Source organism: Phaethon aethereus, assembly GCF_964289735.1.
Source record: "Phaethon aethereus genome assembly, chromosome: 2".
NCBI classification, from domain to species: Eukaryota; Metazoa; Chordata; class Aves; order Phaethontiformes; family Phaethontidae; genus Phaethon; species Phaethon aethereus.
Window position 1 is genome coordinate 37,989,674 of NC_138582.1, and position 19,795 is coordinate 38,009,468.

Consider the following 19,795-nt stretch of genomic DNA (forward strand, 5'->3'; position numbering starts at 1 on the left):
ACACCCTTCTGAGGCACATAACCAAGTGCATAAACTGGCACCCAAGTGTGCAATTCCACAAGATGGGCTGAACTGATGCAGTGTTTTGCTGCAATCAAACAGGGGAATGTCCTTTTCTCCCTGCTCCCTCATGCTTCTGGACAGCTCTTCGAGATGTTCGGTTTGTGCCAGCTCAGACAATCCTCGGACCCCTCTGCGGCCTCTTCGGCTCGCTTAGTCTGATAGAAAACCGGTTAAGAAGAGTGCCTGTGGAAATGAGTTCTTCTTCTATTTGTGATAGTATACTTAATCTAACGTCTAAAATTCAAAACTACAATTAGCTGTCTGTGTTCATTGACTATATTCTATACTGATTTCTCTGCTCCTCTGTTGACCCTGTAATATGAAATCAGCACTCGAGCATACCTTTGGTGTGCTTCCCGACTTGTCGGATGCCCCGTGCTTGTAGGATCTTGACAGGCATTAATCACGCTATTAGCACGTTATTTCTTTGGGTAGCATATCTTTCATCCAGAATAATTTTCTGAATGAAATTGGCAGCAATTAAAATAATTTCTGCCTCCACTTGTTAGTTCAATTTGAGTACTAATCCTCTGATGTTATTTCTTGTTTTTCAGCAGCTGTTTACCAACGCCGTGTTCATGTTTTCACAGGCAACCGTTTGGCAGCTCACCAGATGATCTCTTGTGTAATCATCCTTCATCAGAGTCACCAAGTGATGAGGGTGCTCTCCTGGATCAGCTTTACATGGCATTAAGGAATTTCGATGGTTTAGAAGAAATCGACAGGGCTCTAGGAATACCAGAACTAGTTAGCCAGGTATACTGGACGTTGCACTGCATGTTTTGGGTACTGCCTTTAACGGGTATGTTGTCAAGATGGAGGTAAAATGTGTGTTGAAGAAGCGGATTATAAAACACTTCTTGCAAGTTAGGACGGAGTTACATATTTTGGTGGAAGTCCATTTAATGGCTCAGTGTCACCTGAAAAGCTTCCTTCAACTTTAGGTCTAGTTTAGTCTTCCTTCCTCTTCCCTGCCACCCTCGTCTAGCTCTCCTTCTTCTGACCTGTGCTGAACCATTTTGCTTTATGCAACTAACCTGACCAAAAACCAAAAAATTAACAGGCCTCGGCTTATCTGATGGTCAGAGGAGCGACTCTCTGTGGCAGAAAGGTAAGATCACAGCCAGCAACAGGGTATTGGAAAGAAGAAGGAAAGAAGATAAAGACATAAGAACAAAGGAGCAGGATCAAGGCCTTTCTGTGACGGGGGAAACAAGTTTTTGGATGAGCAAACCTGTAATGTGTAATTTCACCTGTAGTTTTTCCCTTAGTTGATTAATGTGTATTAAGGGGCGAGTTTCACCTGAAGCATCTGATTTCATTCTAAGCACTTAAAACTGTAATTTTCTTAAAAATTACAAACATGCTTCATAAACTTTACAGCATGAAATTGTTCTATTCTTTTTCATCCATTTTTTCACCACAGTAATTTTTGTTGGCTTCCAGTTGATTCTTATCCATTTCAGTCTTATATGGTGCAAAAAAATGTGGTAAAAGTAAAAAAATGTTTTGGGGAAAAGTTCTTGATGTTTCTGGCATCAAAATTGTATTTCCAAAAACAGCTGATGTGTCTCTATAATGATTTAGTATTCTCAGAGGAGCCTAGAACACCCATTTCAGTTCTCAGCACTCATCAGCATCCTAAGCATAACTTCTGAACTAGCTCTGCATTGTAGATGTGAAATAGGACCAATGAAATCCTCCTTTGAACATGAGAAAACTGTCTCCAAGCCTGTTTGGTACAACACAGAACTGTTAAGCTGGACTTATAACTTATTAGTGAACTTAACTTTTGCAGTGTGAAACTTTCTGCAATATTACCTAGCTTTTGGAATACCACCATTAATATGATTTTTTTCTTTCAAGCCAAGTGGTAAATATATTTCTATTTAATTAATATCTCAGTGGAAACAGTTGAAGAATTTTGCAGATAAGAGAACTATCACATTTTAGAACGTATTTTTTAAAATATCCATCAAACATTTTAGAGGATCTTAAAGTCTGTCGTTCATGAGGGCACTGAAATTTAGATTAACTTAATTTCCAAGGTCAGTGTGGAATAAGCTATAAAATTATTCTGGCTAGAGCAAATATTAGGGGAGTATCTAGAGTGGAATTTAGAATTGTGTTAGTTTTTTTATGCTAATGGGTAATCAGTTTGTGCGAAAGTGCCCTGAAAGAACTGGCACTCTGTTCACATTAGCTTCTGTAATGGCTTCAGGCATCTTTATTTGAAGTCATTACTTTGTTTAAAGATACTGATAAAAATCTACTTTCTTATCCTTATTCATTTGTAACGTCTTTGAATTTATCTCAGATTCAATGGCAAAAATATGCTGGCATCACTTCGTTTACAGATTTTGATATAGCATTTTTCATTGCAGGTTTTTATTCGTTAGCAGAATGATACGATGGCTATGTTAAGAACGTGACAAAGATTGCGGGTCTTTGGTTTTAAAAAAAAAAAAGAAAAGAGGAGGAATTTGTCTCCATGAGTATGTTTTGACACTCAAAAGTACAATTCTATTTATTTTTAAGTTTTATATTTAAGTAAAGAAAATTTATGTAGTTTTCTTTTGAAAAACGTTCCCATCGTTTGAAAAACGATGGTTTTGCAGAGTGGCTGTACTAGTCTGGTATAATCCCACGAAAAGCCGTGTCCCACCAACTGTTCCTGTCGTTCACGAACTTCTGCAGAGCCAAGCTGTCGACCCGGAGACCTTCCCCAGCCAGGAGTCGAGCATCCTGATGGAGCAGAAGGCCCCGGTGTTCTCCCAGCAGTACGCGGCGCAGGCTCCCATGGCGCAGGGCAGCTACGCGCCCATGCAGGATCCCAGCTTCCACCCCATGGGGCAGCGCCCGGGGTACGCAGCCCTGCGCATGCAGCCCCGGCCGGGCCTCCGGCCCGCCGGCATCGTGCAGAACCAGCCCAACCAGCTGCGGCTCCAGCTGCAGCACAGGCTCCAGGCACAGCAGGTACAGCCGCTTCCGCGCCCGGATTCACGCCGCGCGTACTGCCTGCCAGCTTGCTCCAAACGGACCGGGTTTTAATTGTGTGCCCTGTTTTATTACAGTTTAATTCCACTTTTAAACTAAAAACGCTAGCCAGACTGAGTTTTGCCAGGGTAGCACCTTGTGCGTTCTCTTTTTTATCTTTTTTGCATCTTTCCACTATTCTTTCCATAATACTGTGCCTAGTATTTAAACCTAGTTTTCACTAATTCTTTGAGCAAAGCTATAGTGGTGCTCTTAGTTATATAGGTCATATTCTGTTTGTTATCTCTTGACTCTTCCAGCAATCTAAATGCTTTTATTGCTGCCTGTTGCCCGCATCCTGTTTTTTTGTCCTTGTCCTTGGTTTTCTTTTGAGGATCATTTTAAGTTGTTGTTTCTTGTTTCATTTCTAAATATATAGGTTTGTAGTACTATAAATAAGATACTAATGCTTTTCTAGTGGAGGAGGAAAGATCATTTCTGCCTTCAAATATCAGGATAGGGTCTAATTCAGAACCTCAGCAGTCCAGTCCCAAACTCAAAAAGGATGGGAACTGTAAAGGTAGCATGTTTGGTAAACAGCTTAGTGCCTGTGTGGTTACTTGTATGGTGTCTTATCTCCTTAAGAAACAGAATTCTGTGAATGATAATAGGACTTTAGCAGGAAAATTAGTCCCTGCTTGAATATGTAAAACTAGGTTCTCAAACCAAAGAATCAGGAAGTAGATGTATATACCTCTCTATATAAAATGTCCTTCTTGTTTTCCTTCTAAAAGCTTTTGGTTTTGTTTTGGGGGGGTTTTTTGTTTGTTTTTTTTTCTTTAGAATCGGCAGCCACTGATAAATCAGATCAGCAGTGTCTCCAATATGAATCTGTCTTTGAGACCTGGAGTGCCAACGCAGGTGAGAGAAATAGTACTTTTAAAAAAACCCACTTTGTTCTCTTCTTTCTCCCCCAGATTAAATACAGTAGTAATGCTATATAGTAAATATATACAATAAATTCTAAATCTTGAATACAGATAATGCAGTCTGAATGATAATGCAGTCTGAATGATAAGAAGTGTTTCACTGTTTTATTACTGAGAGTTTTTGCCATATTTACGTGGGGTGGATGGTTGTTTACTAGAGTTACCATATAACTGCACTTTTAACCAAGCTTCTCATTTCCTAACGATGCTTTTTTTTAATGAGCTACTCTATTTGTAATTACAAATCGCTGCAACATTAAACACTGGTATTTCAGTTACTGACTCTTGCACTGTTGGAAGTCTTTCCCAGCAGAAGTATTAATAGGATTATTTTCTCCCGTTTAATATTATTGTTAGTTGTGTGGTGGGGGGAAAAAAAGAGCCAGAATCTTCCAGATTGCTCCAGTGAAGATGCTTCCACTGGTCAGCTTGCCTTAGAAGGGGTTATCGATGGGTGGCGGTGGTTTTCCCTGCAGGGCCCGATCAACGCGCAGATGCTGGCGCAGAGGCAGCGGGAGATCCTGAGCCAGCACCTGCGGCAGCGGCAGATGCAGCAGCAGCAGCAGCAGCAGGTGCAGCAGCGGACGCTGATGATGCGAGGGCAGGGCTTGAGCATGACCCCCAGCATGGTGGCCGCCGGTGGCATACCAGCAACCATGAGCAATCCGCGGATCCCGCAGGCAAATGCACAGCAGTTTCCGTTTCCTCCAAACTACGGTAGGGCCCCCAGTGCATTTCGGCGGTCCTTATTCCCCGGTGTGTGTCCCCAGGGCTGGGTCCAAGCCCCCCTCCCACAGCCCCTTGCCTGGCTCCCTGGGAACGATGGCAACCATGGAGGTTTGGGCCCCTTGGGAGTCCTTAAATGTAACATAGTGCCTTCCACTTCCCTGGCTGTAGTGCCACGTATTCTCCAAGCACCGCTCTTCTTTTGAGCAATAGCAGAAGTGTGCTGTGTGTTTTTATATAGAGAGATACAGGCAGACAGAAGTGTGTACGCACACACGAACACTTACTTGTGTATGTCTTGGCTTGATGGACTCTGAATTTTGACTGAACTAAGCAAACCACTGTATATGGTAAAAGTGCAAATGAAGAAAAAGATGTGAATTGATGTTGGCAAACAGCGTAAAGTGACCAGAAGCAAAGCTGTATGCTATTTCTTTTAATTTTGATAATGAGATATTGCTTGAATATCAGATTTTTCTCCAAGAAAGATAATTCTTCATGTGTACATTGTAATGTAAAATTAACAACAAACTATTGAACTTAAATAATATAAATTAGTTTCAGATAAGGCATTCCCTTCCCTGTCCTTAAACCTATGTGTAATACGATAATACCATTTTGTTTGTATGTTTTTCAAAGCTGCATAGCACTTTGTTCTACGGGTGCATGGAGTAGTTACCTCCATATGGTTATTGTTACACAGCTTCTTTATTTATAAGTACTGTATAAGTTATATTGCAATTATGTTAAATAATGTCATGTGCAAGTTCTGATGATACACCGAATTATATCCATGCAATTCTAAATTTGCTATCTACTCTTACTGATCTGTTATCCTTTACACCAGTCTCCAAATCATAATAGTGCTTTCCCTCCACATACTTGTAACTGCTTTATGAAAATGAAGAGACATTATGTTAGTCCCGTTTTACGATACAGACAAAGATGCAGAGAAGTGAAGTCAGGCAGACAGTGAATGTAAGAATAGAATTCATACCATCTGATTCTTACCCCAGCATTGAGTGGCTTGTTTCTGTTGATTATGCTGTTTGTGACAAACTTAAATAAGACAAAAGTGACTTGGTTTAAAACAAAGTTTCTGCATGCAGTTGGCATTTTACAGCTTAAATTAGGTTTTCTTTGCATCTAGACAACTTTTTACTTTTACAAAATCATTAAATGCTTGCACAAAATGGCATTGCTTGTTTTTGCAGGGACATGGAAACAGAGGTTCTAGGAACTTCAGAAAAAATTGAAAATTATATCCTAAACGTTAAAATGTGGTGCCATGCAGTAAACGGGTCATGCATAGCTTTCACCAAAATGGATTTATAGACAGAAGCAATACGGGTTTTTTTATTGTTTCGAATGCTTTTTGGAGGCCGGGGAAAGTCACTTACTAGTGGTTTTTTCTTTTGGTCTATAGAGGGGAGAGACCACTTGTGTGAGCAGGACACACAGGTAGCCAACATACTTATGCAAAATGATTTTTTTTAAGGTTATATGTATGGTTGATATTGTTATATTAACTATATATATAGTTGATATTGTCTTGCTTGTAATCTAGATCCCACATTAAGATGCAAGGTTGTAGGTTCCAGATGACTTAAGTAGAACTGTGTAAAGACATGTCTGCAGGTATGACCTCTTGCTTGTTTTAACTTTGAATGTACAGTGGCTAAATTTCTTGTTTTCTTCTTCAGGTATTAGTCAGCAGCCTGATCCAGGCTTCACAGGGGCCACCACGCCTCAGAGTCCACTGATGTCCCCAAGACTGGCTCATACTCAAAGCCCCATGATTCAGCAGTCTCAGGCTAATCCTGCCTATCAGTCCTCTACAGAGATGAATGGGTGGGCACAAGGGAATATGGGTGGAAACAGGTAAATCCAGAACAAACCCAAAATGAACACACAGTGTAACAAGGTCTACACTTATTTATGGGGTTGTTTTAGGTAATTGTTTGCTTGTTTGTTTGTAGTTAACTATCTATCCTAAAAGAGATTTTTTTTCTCAATTTGGCTTGACGAATTGGTTTAAATTCTGTCTTCGTACAAGGCAAAGTGAGTGCATAGCTAAAAGACGTGCATCCATCCAATGCATTGCTTTGTCTGTGATAACTGATAAAACACTGTGTGTCCTTAAGAAGCACCTCCACTGCACAGTGAACTCCAGCCCCTAACCTTTGTGTGGACGCATTTCTTCTGCATACAGTTTTCATGTTGTGCTCCCACACTGCTTTCCACATGGCTGGATCAGCTGAGCCAGAAGCCTATGCATTCCCTACTGCTCTGGAATTGCGGTGACTGAGTATCACCTCCCACTTTAAATGCTGGAGTGCAACCAGGTTCAATCCATTAGTGCTTGCACATACTGGGTGTCAGCATATAACTGTCATTCTCCGAGAGCATTGTAGCATGCCTCATGCATGCAGTCACGTTTTCAGTTGAGGCCCATGCCCCAGTCTGTACAGCTCTAATAATCAGTCTGTCCACATTGAATGGGTTGGATGTGGACCGCTATCAGTAGGCAACAACGGGCTTGCAGATGGCAATGGTCTGTGCTTTTCAGTGGAAGACAGGAGGAGCTATCAGGTTGGTGTACAGCCTGTATCTCTTGACACTGGGGTGCACACAGTTGTCTCTAGCACAGTGCTTTTTGTCATCCTGAATTTCTGAGGCTGCTCTTACTGTCCCAGACCAGCAACAAATCTTTTTCCAACTGGTTGACAAAGATTTAATAAACCCAAAACACCCGTACTTCAGTGATGAGGGTGATCCAAGGAAAGTTCTCCTTAAAGGGGAAGCAACTGATTTATCTCTTATCCTCATCCTTGTGCATGCCTCTTCCTCACAGTCTTCCTGACTCACAGGCATAGCTACTGCCGTCATAGCTTCTGCTGAAATGGCAGCAGGGGCAGCTCGGTAAGACTAATGGTTGGCTTGCTAAACTGCAGCTCTACAGCGGAGACATGTCAAATGCGTTTACACAAGCCACTGAGTATTCACAATGATCTGTAGTGTACTGTTTCAGCCATCCAGATAACAATTTAAAAATGGGGTTAGGTGGCCTGAAAAGACATGGAATTGGAAGGAAGAGAATGGTGGGATTTTCCCAGTTTGGTCCTGTGCCCAGAATGCCATCGCATTCCACCAGGTCTCACAGTGCGCAGCAGTAGCCTAATGGAGTACCCAACTGCAAGGCTGAGCATTAACCCTGAAAGATTTCCTCAGCTGTGGGAGCAGTGTTTCATAGGGAAGTAAAAGTCAGCCGTTGATATGGAGATGGTCACTGCGTGCCATCTGACACACAGCAGCCCTTCTACAGTAATTCAGTCTAATACAAACCCTCTAAACAGACACATTGTCAGTAATAATTCCTTCATTGACTCTCGGGTTATGCTCAAAGAGTAGAAAAAACTGACATGTAAACAGCGAAGTGCATTCTAAGAAATGTAAAAGAGTCTGTCGTATGACTTCTGACATAACGGGAAGGAAGATACTATCCAGAAAGCACTTGACTTTGAATAAAATCTGGGATGAGATCCTCCACAGTTACTCCTCCTTAAGTTGTTCTGAAATGTCCCTATAAAGGAACATAGAAGGTTGTTGTCTTAGACTTTATGTTGTTTCTTATAGTGCCACATTTTAAAAACCTGATGCTAATATTTAGTAAATAAATTTCTGCACAATTGCATGTCTATATTTGTGAGCCCACTTGCCATAATTGTATGTGCAAATCTGGTATTCATTTGTGCAAATAGCCTCTTTTGCAAAAAGAAAGCTTATTAGACCACATCCAATTTCAGCTCAACAGTCCTGTGCTGTGTTAACACTGGAGAGAGAAAAAGGTGTTTTCTTTCCCCTCCAAAAATTACTTTCCCAAACATATTTAAAATACGTACAAAGCCCATTTCAACGGCTAATTGGCTGTTATTGCACACATGTAGCAGATTTGTACTCTGCCATAGTTTCACACGCAAAGGCATGCATTTTTGTGCACAGACATGGGACCTTAAATTTTGAAAATCTATTCCTTAGACATTAATGTAGCTGAAAACTAGTGTTTCCACTGAAGTTGGAATAAATGACAGTATATACAAATTCTAGCTTAAGGTGTATTAAAAAGAGAGTAGTTTCTTAGTGGCTTCAGCGTTCTAAGTCTGACACATTGCTTTTTCCATTCCTTGCTGTAGCATGTTTTCACAACAGTCCCCACCACATTTTGGGCAGCAAGCAAGCACCAGCATGTACAATAATAACATGAACATCAGTGTATCCATGGCAACCAACACAAGTGGTATGAACAACATGAACCAGATGACAGGGCAGATCAGCATGACCTCAGCGACCTCTGTGCCTACATCAGGGTTGTCCTCCATGGGTCCTGAGCAGGTGAGAATTTAAGGGCATGAGATGACAGCTAGAGGATTTGCTTTGACTTTCAGTAGCTTTTCAGGTCCGCTGCGTTGGGCTGTAACTGCTGTAAGCCATCACGTTTCTTTTACTAGTTTTCTTGAGAAATGATGATGTTAAAAGGCTTTGTTTTTAGCTCTGCACTCAGATAACCAAGGTGACTGATGAGGTAGAGAACACTTTTTGCATCTAAATTTCCCGTGTTGACCTAGCACCACTGTAGCTAGCACACGTAATCGCTCCTGGACTTCCGTGGAAAGCGCGTGCTGATCTAGCTCCTGTTCTCAGTAGGTAAGTTTCTGTAGCACAGTTGCAGGTCACCGGTGCCCTTGCTCATTTTCTCAGCAGCAGAGGCTCGGGCTGAATGGCAGACAGCTGTTTCCTAGAGACAAGAGTGAAAGATGCTGGCGTGGGCAGTGTGTGGAAGATGCTTCTACTGGCACTGTATTTGTAGTACCAGACAATAGGCAGTCAACTTCAAGAACCATCAGTCTGGCACCTTCACAAGCACAAAATCCACACTTTTTGTAATGTGTTGCATATAAATAGGTTGCTGAATTCATAGGTAAGTAACCTGTTCTTTTCTGCTGAGAGGAGGTTCATGCACTCCATTTTATTTGAGACTGCTACTTAGGGTATCTGAAATAAGGAAAATAACATTTCTGTTTGTCGACCTGCAATTAAACTCATACAGTACATTAATCAGTATTTGACAAACAAGTCCTCTTAATTAACAGGTTCATATGTTTGTTTCAGAGCTGAACTCTTGTTTGTTCAAAACACAGACTTGAAATTATGGGCTTTTCTTAGAAGTATTGTCAGGAAAGTACCTCGTCTTGTGTCTTCAGTCAGCATCTCCTGCTGTGGTGGACAATATCATAAACCTTTTTTCCAAGACCATAACATTCCAGTTTAAAGCTGGTTATATTATTGGCTTGCTAATGTATGTCCTTCTTCCAGCCTAAATTTGATAACAGACTATTTACTTTTCCAATATTGTCCTTTATCTTAAATAGCTCTTTTATTTTAGAAAGAGCCATTCTATCAACATTATTTTTTTGTTGTTTTGAGATTGTTGTATTGTTTTGTTTTGGATTTCTTGGGGTTTTTCTCGTAAGTTAAACAAGCCACAGTGTTGCAGTCTCTTCCTGCAGGCTCTAAATTCCCTTTCCTTTTCTGCACCTGTTCCAGTTTGAATCAGTATTTCCTAAGCACCAGAGCCAAGTGCATAACACTAATTCTTCCCCATTTCTCTTGGAATACTCTGACAGATATAGCCCCAGATCACATTTGTCTTCTACAGCTGCCACATACTGGTGACCTGAAGTAATTTTGATACTCCAAATCTGTCACCTTCTCTGATATTCCCAGTTGCTAAGCCCAATTATAGCAGACTTTTTTATTATTATTAGTTCCCAAGTGCATACTGTTGCACACATTCGATTTCGTAAAACAAAACAAAAGAGTAGGGATTTGAAGGTGACAGCCCGGTTTGATTTCTCAGCATGCCCCTGCTACGCAACTTTCCCCAGGAACCTGAATTGATAGATGTGCATTGTAGAAAGAGATCTGGTTTTATTTCAAAATGCAGACTACTGTTTCCACTGGCGCAGTTGTCACACTGTTTTTCCTTCCTGTTAGACTACAAGATCTTGTTTCAAGATAGCATTTATCTAACTTCCAGTAAGCTGAATAGGCTGAGGCTCTTTATCCTTCTCAACATTTCTTTTTCAGCCCATCAGTCCCTTTTGTGGATCTACTTTAAACTCCATTGTTGTAGCCTCCTTCTAGAAGTATGAACAAGTTACCAGAGACGGTGACTTTAACAGTGACTGGACTAAAACTCCGTAGAGTCAGGTTCTGCTTGTAACTTCTCTTTCAGACCATGGTTTGCCTTGGCTCTGTTGGTGACAATGTCACACTGGAGAGCGTATACTGAAACCCTTACGATGATCCCCAAATCCTCCTCAGCACATGCTGCATAGACTAAATGTATTGCCTTCCTTCTGTCTACATCAGATTGCATTTCTTAGCTTGAGTCTGTTTAACCAAAGTGCTGTGGCTCATTCTGTAACCTGTTTTCCTCCTGATTTACCACCCCAGCACTGTGTCTTCTGCAAACTCTGCAAGCAAATGTTTTATGTTTCATCTAGGTCAGAGGTGGCCAACTGACAGCTGAGGGGCCATTTCTGGGCCACAAGACAGCACTTTTTAGTCCTTGGGAATGTTGGTTGTGCTGCTTCACATCTTCTTTTCTGAGAGACACGAATAAATAAAAATATATATTAGAATACCAAAATGGATTTTTTTTTTCTGTTTTCAGGACATCTCTATTTAGTAATTGACCTCAGCTGTGCTGAACTTTTTCTTGTAACTGGTGGTTTTCAAAATTACTACATTTTCTGTAATTCTGATGACTGTTGCCATTTCATTCATTCTTTTGGGATTTTTTTATACTGTCACCTACACTTTTACTTACTTATGCCATTTTTTGTTCCATAATACATAATTTTAACTTCATGTGCTCATCTCTTTCTAACCACAATGAATAACAGTGGTTACACTACGAATGTGTCCCAGGTTTTGACAAAAACTTAACACTTCGCATGTTATTGGATAGTTTTGGAAGTAATACTTGTTACCTGTTAGTAAAAAGCTGTGCCTGGTCTTATTTACCTGGTGAGAAGCAGCTATATTACCTTTGCTACCAAACAGGTTTATTTGGCTTTGTCTCCTGTCTCTTTGTGGTGCTATACTGTATCATACAGACCTATCCAGAGCTCAGAAATACTAAGTTTGGTGTTTATCTGGTCATGTGGGTATTTCTTCAAGTTCCCTTGTTTACTACCTAAGCTCCCAGCATCACCAAGTAAAAAAGGAAGATTATGCCCAAAATGGGCTGGCTATTTATGATGCTTAGAGACTCTTCTATGTACTTGAGGGATCAGAACTTGTCTCATTATCATCTTCTCCCTTACAATTGCTTTAAAACTCTTCAGGCTGCTCTTACTATTGTGTCTGCTAGGAGGCTGCTACCAGGAATGCTGAAATGCTAGCTGCCAGGTCTGCAGGTTCCTTCTGTCCCAAGCGGCTTCCCCAGGCATCCAGAAAGTCTAAACCTTGCTGGTGTTGCACCATTCACAGAACTTGCTGTGTCCTTGTCCTCCTCGTTGTTTGCACAATGGACTCTTGCCATGTTTTTGCCTGTTACTTATTTTGCGTCATGGATCCATGTTATTTACTGAGCTATCAGAGAAGCGATTTGAAACCTGTGCAAGAGAAGGTGCTTTTCAGTATGTGAAATAAACCCCTATCTAGGTGTCCACTCAGAGTAGATATTTATTAATCTGCACAGCACAGTACTCCCCAGGCCAAAAGTATCATGACACTTACAAAGAGCATACTGGATGAAAGGAGCTGTGGAGTGGTAGGAAACTTTTCTTAGGAGACACCTTGTATATAATTCTGCTTTATTAGCAGGAGGCTGTGTTAGTGCGCTTAATTGCAAAGGAATTGTAAAACATCTTCTGTCTTGTTTTAGTCAGACTTCATATCTGATAACACCACTTGACCTGTGTTCAGAAAATGATTAAAACCCTTCCATTTCTTTGTCCTTCTCCATACTTTTCCTAATGAATTGTTCCTGCAGTCAGAAAAGTTGATGTGTGAACGTGGGGTGTTTTGTTTCAAGGACTTCTGAAGCAAATGTATTCATATAACAAAATGGTAGATTTTTTTTTTATTCTGATGCTATGCTAGTCAGGATTCTTGCATCATCACTGGCAGAAAGGTTCACTGATGTCTTTTCTGGTTTTGTGGCATGCAGCCTGGAACCATCTTCCTTTTCCATACCTGTCCTAACTGCCATGATGCAAATCATGCAGTCATCTTTTTGTTCCAAAACTGCTGTTGATTCAATATACAATTATTTTATTTCTGCTTTTTATTTTTTCCTTCTTTTGTCTATTGAACAAACAGAAAAGGCATTTGTGCCTGTGTATTCTGATGAATGTTGATCAATAGCAGAAAACACTGAACATGGATTCTGTTGCTTAGTCAAATGCATGTAGATGAAGCTGCAAAGCTGTCTACTTTCTTTCCAAACAAAATAGTGTGGTTCTCTTCCCTTCTGATTTAAATTTTCACATTCAGGTTTAAAAATCTGCCCATTTGTACTAAGAAGCAGAAAGCATCACTAGGAGGCTTGCAGCACTTAAACAGTCTATTTCTTCAGAGTTGAAATTCCTGTGGCAAAAGTATTTTAAGTTTTTAACCTTTCCTGTTGAACTGCAGTCTTGTCTCTGGCAGCATTTGAAACCGCCTCTTTAGGTGGTTGCATGTGATTGCATTTAGCTTCGCAACATTTTGCAAAATCGGTGAATAGCAACAGAACCAACGGTCAGGAGGACCTGAAACAAGATTTTGGTGTGGTAAATTCAAGAACATCTCCCCCCCTCGCTGCAGCAGGTTGCTGTAGCTGAAGTGAGGTAGTGCAGTGGCAGAATCTCCTCTCCTTGGCAACACGAGTCTTCCTAAAGGGCAGGTGACACGGAAAACATCTTGTTCCTTCCAGCAGAATCTGGAGGGGCATATCTTTATTATTATCACATCTGTCTAGTCTGAGGGAACTAACAGAGAGAACAGTCAAGAAAGACTCCCTAGGAAGATGTTTCTTTCCCTGTAAAACTTTCAAGAAAAGATGGATTTTCCAGTATTTCAGAACCTTGCTTAAGGGCTCTATTTTTTATTTTATACCAGTTCCTACATGGTGAGATTAATCCTTTGATTAAGAAAGCAAGCCACTCTTTCCACATAACTAAGCATGACAGACCCTTTGGTTGTGCAGAAACACACAGCTTCAATACTTTCCCATGGCTGTGTTCAGAAAATTATTGAGACCATCCCTTCAGGAAAGCATGCAGCTGCATGTTTTCCCATTTAATGCTATCTTTCTCCCATTGCTTACAAGCAGAAAAGTAAGTGTCATTAAAACTAAGTCAATAGTCGGTATAATTCAGCCCACATGTTATCTCATCAGGCTTTGAAAAAATTGTGTGGTGGTTTGCAAGCAGAAAAGCTGTATGTTATTGAGGTTAGGAAAATAGTTATGCGTTTCTGCTTTCAGGACTTTCACAGCAGGCGTGTCCTCTTCAAATAATACTGACCTAATTTATGGAGTCTGCTTTGTAAAATGGGCACAAGGGTCATAGTATCAGGAATGAAATCTTTGTTGTTGACAGCGAAGCAGACTAATATAAGTCAAACATACGCTGCGAAAGAAGGGTGCTCAGCTATATAGTCACTTCCCTGATTGCAACATCATCTCAGAAGTGGATATTGGTTTATGCAAATAGCATAGTGGTTTATAATGCTTCTTTTTAATTCCCAGCCCTCTTCCCAACATATTTTTTAATTCATTCTCCTTAATATCTTGTTACCAATAGGTTAATGATCCTGCTATGAGGGGAGGCAATCTATTTCCAAACCAGCTGCCTGGAATGGATATGATAAAGCAGGACGGAGATGCAACACGGGTAAGAAATGGCATAGAGGCAACGAACTATGAACGTACTGCGGTCTAGAATGGATACAGTCACCTTTTACTTACAAAGTTAAAAGTACCCAGGGTAATAGTAATTCAGGTTTTTTGCAATTAATTTCTTTAATTTTGCTTTTGGTGATAATCTATATTAAGCTCCTTGTTTAGATCCCACTAGCATTACTGAAGTAAATGATACAGAATACATTTACATTAACAGAATACATTACATTATTGAATTAACAAACAGTCACATTCAGCAGACTTATGTATAGTTGTATTTGCTTTTTACAGAGCAATTACATGATTATTTGCTGATGATGGGAAAGACTTACTGTTGATTTACATTTGCACCGCCGTATGCTTAACCCATTTCATGTTTCATCCTGCCTAAGTGTTTTTCCACTTCTCGTTGTGTTATACTTAGGGCAAAAATCTCATGAATTATTTAATTTATTACTTTCTGTACAGTGCTGCTTCTGCGAAGAGTAGTAGAACTGAACTAATTTTCACACAGATTTCCAGCTGACAGGGTAATTAGCGTTTGCTTAGGTCAAAACCGATTTGTATTCCAGACAGTGACAGTACTAAAGGAAAGACATTGTGGAGTTCTTGGCGTGTGGCCAAGTAAATGAGGTGGGGTTTATGTGCCCCTCCTTCAGTGCAAGGGGTTTTTTGCTTTGGTTTGGGGTTTTTTTTGTTTTAAATGGAAATAATCTTCATTTAGACCAGGTTTGTTACAACCAACCCGCTATGTCGAGACCTGACATATAGAGAGCGAGCCCAAATATTTTGCCTGTCTGCACAGCGGCGCGGCCCCACGCGGGGACCTGGGGTGCCCGATACCTCCCGGTTTGGGGGGCGGGGGCCGGGGCCGGGGCCGAGCGGCGCGGGGGGAAGCGCCATCTAGCGGCTGCCGCCCGCCGCTGCCGCCCGCCGCTGCCGCCCGCCGCTGCCGCCCGCCGCTGCCGCCCGCCGCTGCCGCCCGCCGCTGCCGCCCGCCGCTGCCGCCCGCCGCTGCCGCCCGCCGCTGCCGCCCGCCGCTGCCGCCCGCCGCTGCCCCTCCTTGTAACCGAAACAGGCCCATCTCGCCCCTTCCTCCCTCCTGCAGGGGTTTAAAGTTTTCTGCTGTTTGAGAAAAGAAATTATAGGGGGAAACAAAAAATTTGACCACTGGTGTATCAAGATTAATGAAAATGAAGAACGTGGAAGTACTGAGGAAGAAGTAACGGTGCATGTATTTTATTGTACCTCTCTTTTTTTTTTTGCACGTATATGTGTTTAAAACTTCCAGGAGGCCAATTCTGCTCACACCTTCATGGTTCATACCAAAATACCAAGTGCCTGTCCCCGAGAGCAGAGGCTCTGTGCCTAGAGAGCCGGTTCTCCCACCGTTTCATGGTCGCTTGGATGATGGCTAAAAAGATGCAGTACATTCTGCTTTAGCGGAAGCTGTCATGTACCAAGGCGTTACCTTCTTACCTAGTGCATTCCCAAAGCAGTTGAACTTCATGTGCTAAGCGAAGCCAGACTGTCAGAGAACAAAACACCAGGAACCACTGAGGAGAGAAAGGGAACAAGGCTGTTGAGGGGGAAGCAGGCTGAAGAAGAGGAAGGAGGAGGTAGATTTTAAGGAACGGTTGAAGAGAGAATAAAAGAGAGTGGATGTGACAGAAAAGGTACGGGAGAGGGTGGAGAGAAGTCAGGGAAGAGGATGCAGGTGGATGTGAGTGAGTGGCAGGACTTTGGACAGGGAACTTGTGGGGTTTAAAACTAAAATAATGGAGTTGGTGCCGTGACAGTGAGGTGGACAGTGGCCATGCGTGAGAGCAGTTTTGTCTCACCTGCAGAAAAGCAACTTCTTAAAACCTCTTGAATTATTTTGTGAGGGTACGTCAGACCACACTCTGTGATTTTACTTTTATTCTACTAATGTAGCGCTGACTGTCAAGGAAAATGTAGATGTTTTATATGCACTTTAAATACCTTTTATGAACTTTGAACTGTGATAGAGGTTAAGTAGCTACTATTTTCAAGCATCCGTGCTATAAACTGCTCTTATGTAACCTCTTTTTTTAAAGCTTAAGCTGTGTAATTAGAAAGCTGAGGAGAGAGGATTAATGTGCTTCATCTCTTGGCAGTTGTGGCTCTAACATATGCAAGCTGAGAAATTCATCAGATAGATGAGAGACTGAGAAACTCATATGACAAATTTGAGGGTTTTTTCAATCTTACATAAAGTTGATCTCAACAGCTCAACAGTATCATTTAAAGGGTTTGGTTCTATTTAGAGTTTAATAACCAGGAAATAACACACTATTGCTGAAATCAGTGCAACTACAGATGTCATCTCTACATTTACTGTTTTAATTTGTTTCCTTAATACTGTTTCACCTTGGTGTAAAATGTTAAGGGTAACATTTCTGCAGCTGAAAACTTGCAAGGATGATACTAATGTTTAACGGAGACGCTGTTTTTAAAGTAACTAGAGGACAGAGAATTTTCTGTCTCTTTCAAGGCACAAAGTACCTTTCATTTGTAGAACTGAAAATAGTTGCAACGGGTACAGTTTAGTATATTATTTTGCCATTATTGGAAGAAATTGATGTTAACTAATTTCACATGGTCAACAAAAAAAAATTCGAACCTGCTCTTAGTTAAAAGTAAATGACTGAAGAATACTGTTTATAGCTGAGGTTTTTGAGGGGCGTCCAGTTTAACTTAATACAGTATAGCAGTAATCTTATAGTCAATGATCTTTGGGGTTTTCAGATTACTTCTCTACTCTGAAGTTACATATATCAGCCATGGAAGTTATTCTGAACAATTTTTCCCACATTCACTATCAGCCTGGAAATAGTAATTTGACAAATTTCTTTAAAGTCCTGTTTGCTTTGGTTATCTCTAAATAAAAAGGGGTCAGGGAATGTTTTTCTAGAGGTACACTTGTGCCACCTTTGTCTTATTCCCTCCTGTATATATCTTGTCACCCTGTGACTAAAATCTTTGTTAAATTACTAAACGAAAAAATTTTGCATTGCATGAATTTTTTTCACATCACTGATGTAGTGAAAGCATTTATTTAGTATCTCTGTAGAGATACTGTTTGCTAAATGTCCACTCTGAAAACAAGGACATCTTTGGATTTTAAATTCTGTTCCACACTTTATGATCAAAAAGCACTAACAGGGTCCCCGAACTGCCTCGCAACGTGTCAGGGAGAAGAGCCAAAGTTTAGCTTGCCCATCTTAGTCAGGATTTGAGGGATGCGAGTGTGGTGTCTCTGTGCTGTGATGAAGCGAGGAGGAGGAGCGGGACTCACTGTGTTGGCCTCCAGACCGTGCGCATGGCTGGTCACCCCCAAAGAGCTCCAGCTGCACCACCTGGGGTGTACGAAAAGTAGGACCACGCTTTCCTGAAGCGCAGGAAGGTTCCTGATGCTAACTTGATTTGATAATAGAGGTACACGTCTAGGCCTTCTGTGATTGCAGAGGAAAGCGTGGGGAAGTCCAAAGCATAGTGTAGACAGCTTCCAGAAGGCAGCCCGGTGGCATGCGCGCGGGCCGGCGAGAAAGCCGCCTGCCGCCAGCGCCGGCCCTGAGCAAACGCGGCTTTCCTTGCGCGCGACAGGAGGCTGAGAGCAAAGGGCGGCTCCGCTGCCGGAGCCACGGGATACGAGTGAAAAGCAACCCCCAGGGAGGAGAAAAATGGGTTTTGGCTGGGCTGGCTGTCTGAGCTGGCCCACCACGGTGCCCCATGGGAGCAGGAGTTTGCAAGGGGAGGAAGGCAGGGGGGCACAGATGGCAGTCGCTGGAAGAGACGCTCTTAAAACTACTGTGGAAACCACATCCGGAGGTGTTTTTTTTAAATAAGAAAGTACAAGGTAATCGACTCAGCTGAAACCAGCTTGCATTCTGTTTGTGTAAAGACACTGCAAGGGTAGTAAGTGTGATGTAAAGAACATCTCTAAGAGTCGATAGCTGAAGCTCTTTTTACTTCTTTATTCCCTTTTTTGTTACGATTCTCGGAGGGTAAAGGGAACCAAGGCAGTTGTTTCCTTTGAGAGCGATACAGCAGTAGCAATGCATGATCGACGGTGGATGCTGCAGTCCAGCATCCAGCTCTCATTCACCTATCCATCTTCGCTATCGCAGAAGGAAGAACTCATTCGTGTTTCTCCCAATTTCTCTTTTTTTGCAGAAATACTGCTGACCCTGAGGGCGGTTCGGTTGCTCCTTTCTTCAGCTGACTGGGCTTATGGCCCCAAATCCTTACTGGTTTGAAGAGCTGCGTCTGATTGTCGTGACCCAGCTGAGCTGCCGGCGCCGGTGGCGGCTGCCTGCTGCCGGCAGGACTCAGCCCTGCCTTCCCGAGGGGAGCCGGGCGGTCGCTGCCGAAGAGCAGCCTCTTCTTCAACAGTCTGAGGCTAGCGTACAGACAGTTGCTCAGTCTGTTCACTGCATTCACCTTAGTGCAACTTAGATCTCTCCTGCAAAGTAAATGTTGACAGGCAATTTTCATAAACCATGTCAGATTGAATGTATTTAAATGTATGTATTTAAGGAAAAACAACCATGCTCTTGTTCTGTTTCTGTTTAGTTCTAGACCTTGGGGTTTTTTGCTTTGTTTTCCCTGGCTTATTCAGTCTGGTGCAAAGGATTCAGTTCCGTCTGAAAACTGGTGTTTTAGACTAAAGCCTGCATTTTGGAGCAGAGAGGAGGTGTGGAGGAGCGTGTAGGAGCAACGTCTGGTACATACAGAGACCTCCAGCGAGCACCTTCCACTGACAAGAAGTCAGAGAAGATGAACCAATGCAGAAAACTATACAGACCAATTTTAAATGGGGTTAAAGTTGTAAAAGAAGATGAAAATTACCCTGTGAGAGGGCTGTTTATAAGGACCGTTTCGGTTGGGTTTTGTGGTAATGTTTATAATGCAAGTCATGAATCAAAAAATACAAGTTGGTTACATTCTTATTTAATTAAATTCCTAACAATCAGCAAATCCTGATTTTTTTTTTTTTTTTAACCTGGCTCTCATGACCTCTGTCATCTTCCTCTTCTCTCTAACAGAATTAAAAAAACCAAAA

General features: G+C 41.7%; 1 protein-coding gene across 1 annotated transcript in view; it reads left to right on the plus strand.

The window, feature by feature from the left end:
* Positions 1-19,188, plus strand: part of NCOA2 (nuclear receptor coactivator 2) — a gene marked incomplete at both ends in the record, with an annotated part of 74,489 nt that extends 55,301 nt beyond the window's left edge. Inside the window, 8 exons of the mRNA XM_081996419.1 lie at positions 654-819; positions 2,761-3,039; positions 3,883-3,960; positions 4,505-4,745; positions 6,458-6,635; positions 8,948-9,146; positions 14,612-14,701; positions 18,952-19,188. Of these exons, the coding sequence (XP_081852545.1) occupies positions 654-819; positions 2,761-3,039; positions 3,883-3,960; positions 4,505-4,745; positions 6,458-6,635; positions 8,948-9,146; positions 14,612-14,701; positions 18,952-19,188 (1,468 nt within the window). The remainder of the gene's footprint in view (positions 1-653; positions 820-2,760; positions 3,040-3,882; positions 3,961-4,504; positions 4,746-6,457; positions 6,636-8,947; positions 9,147-14,611; positions 14,702-18,951) is intronic.
* Between the last annotated feature and the right edge of the window lie 607 nt (positions 19,189-19,795).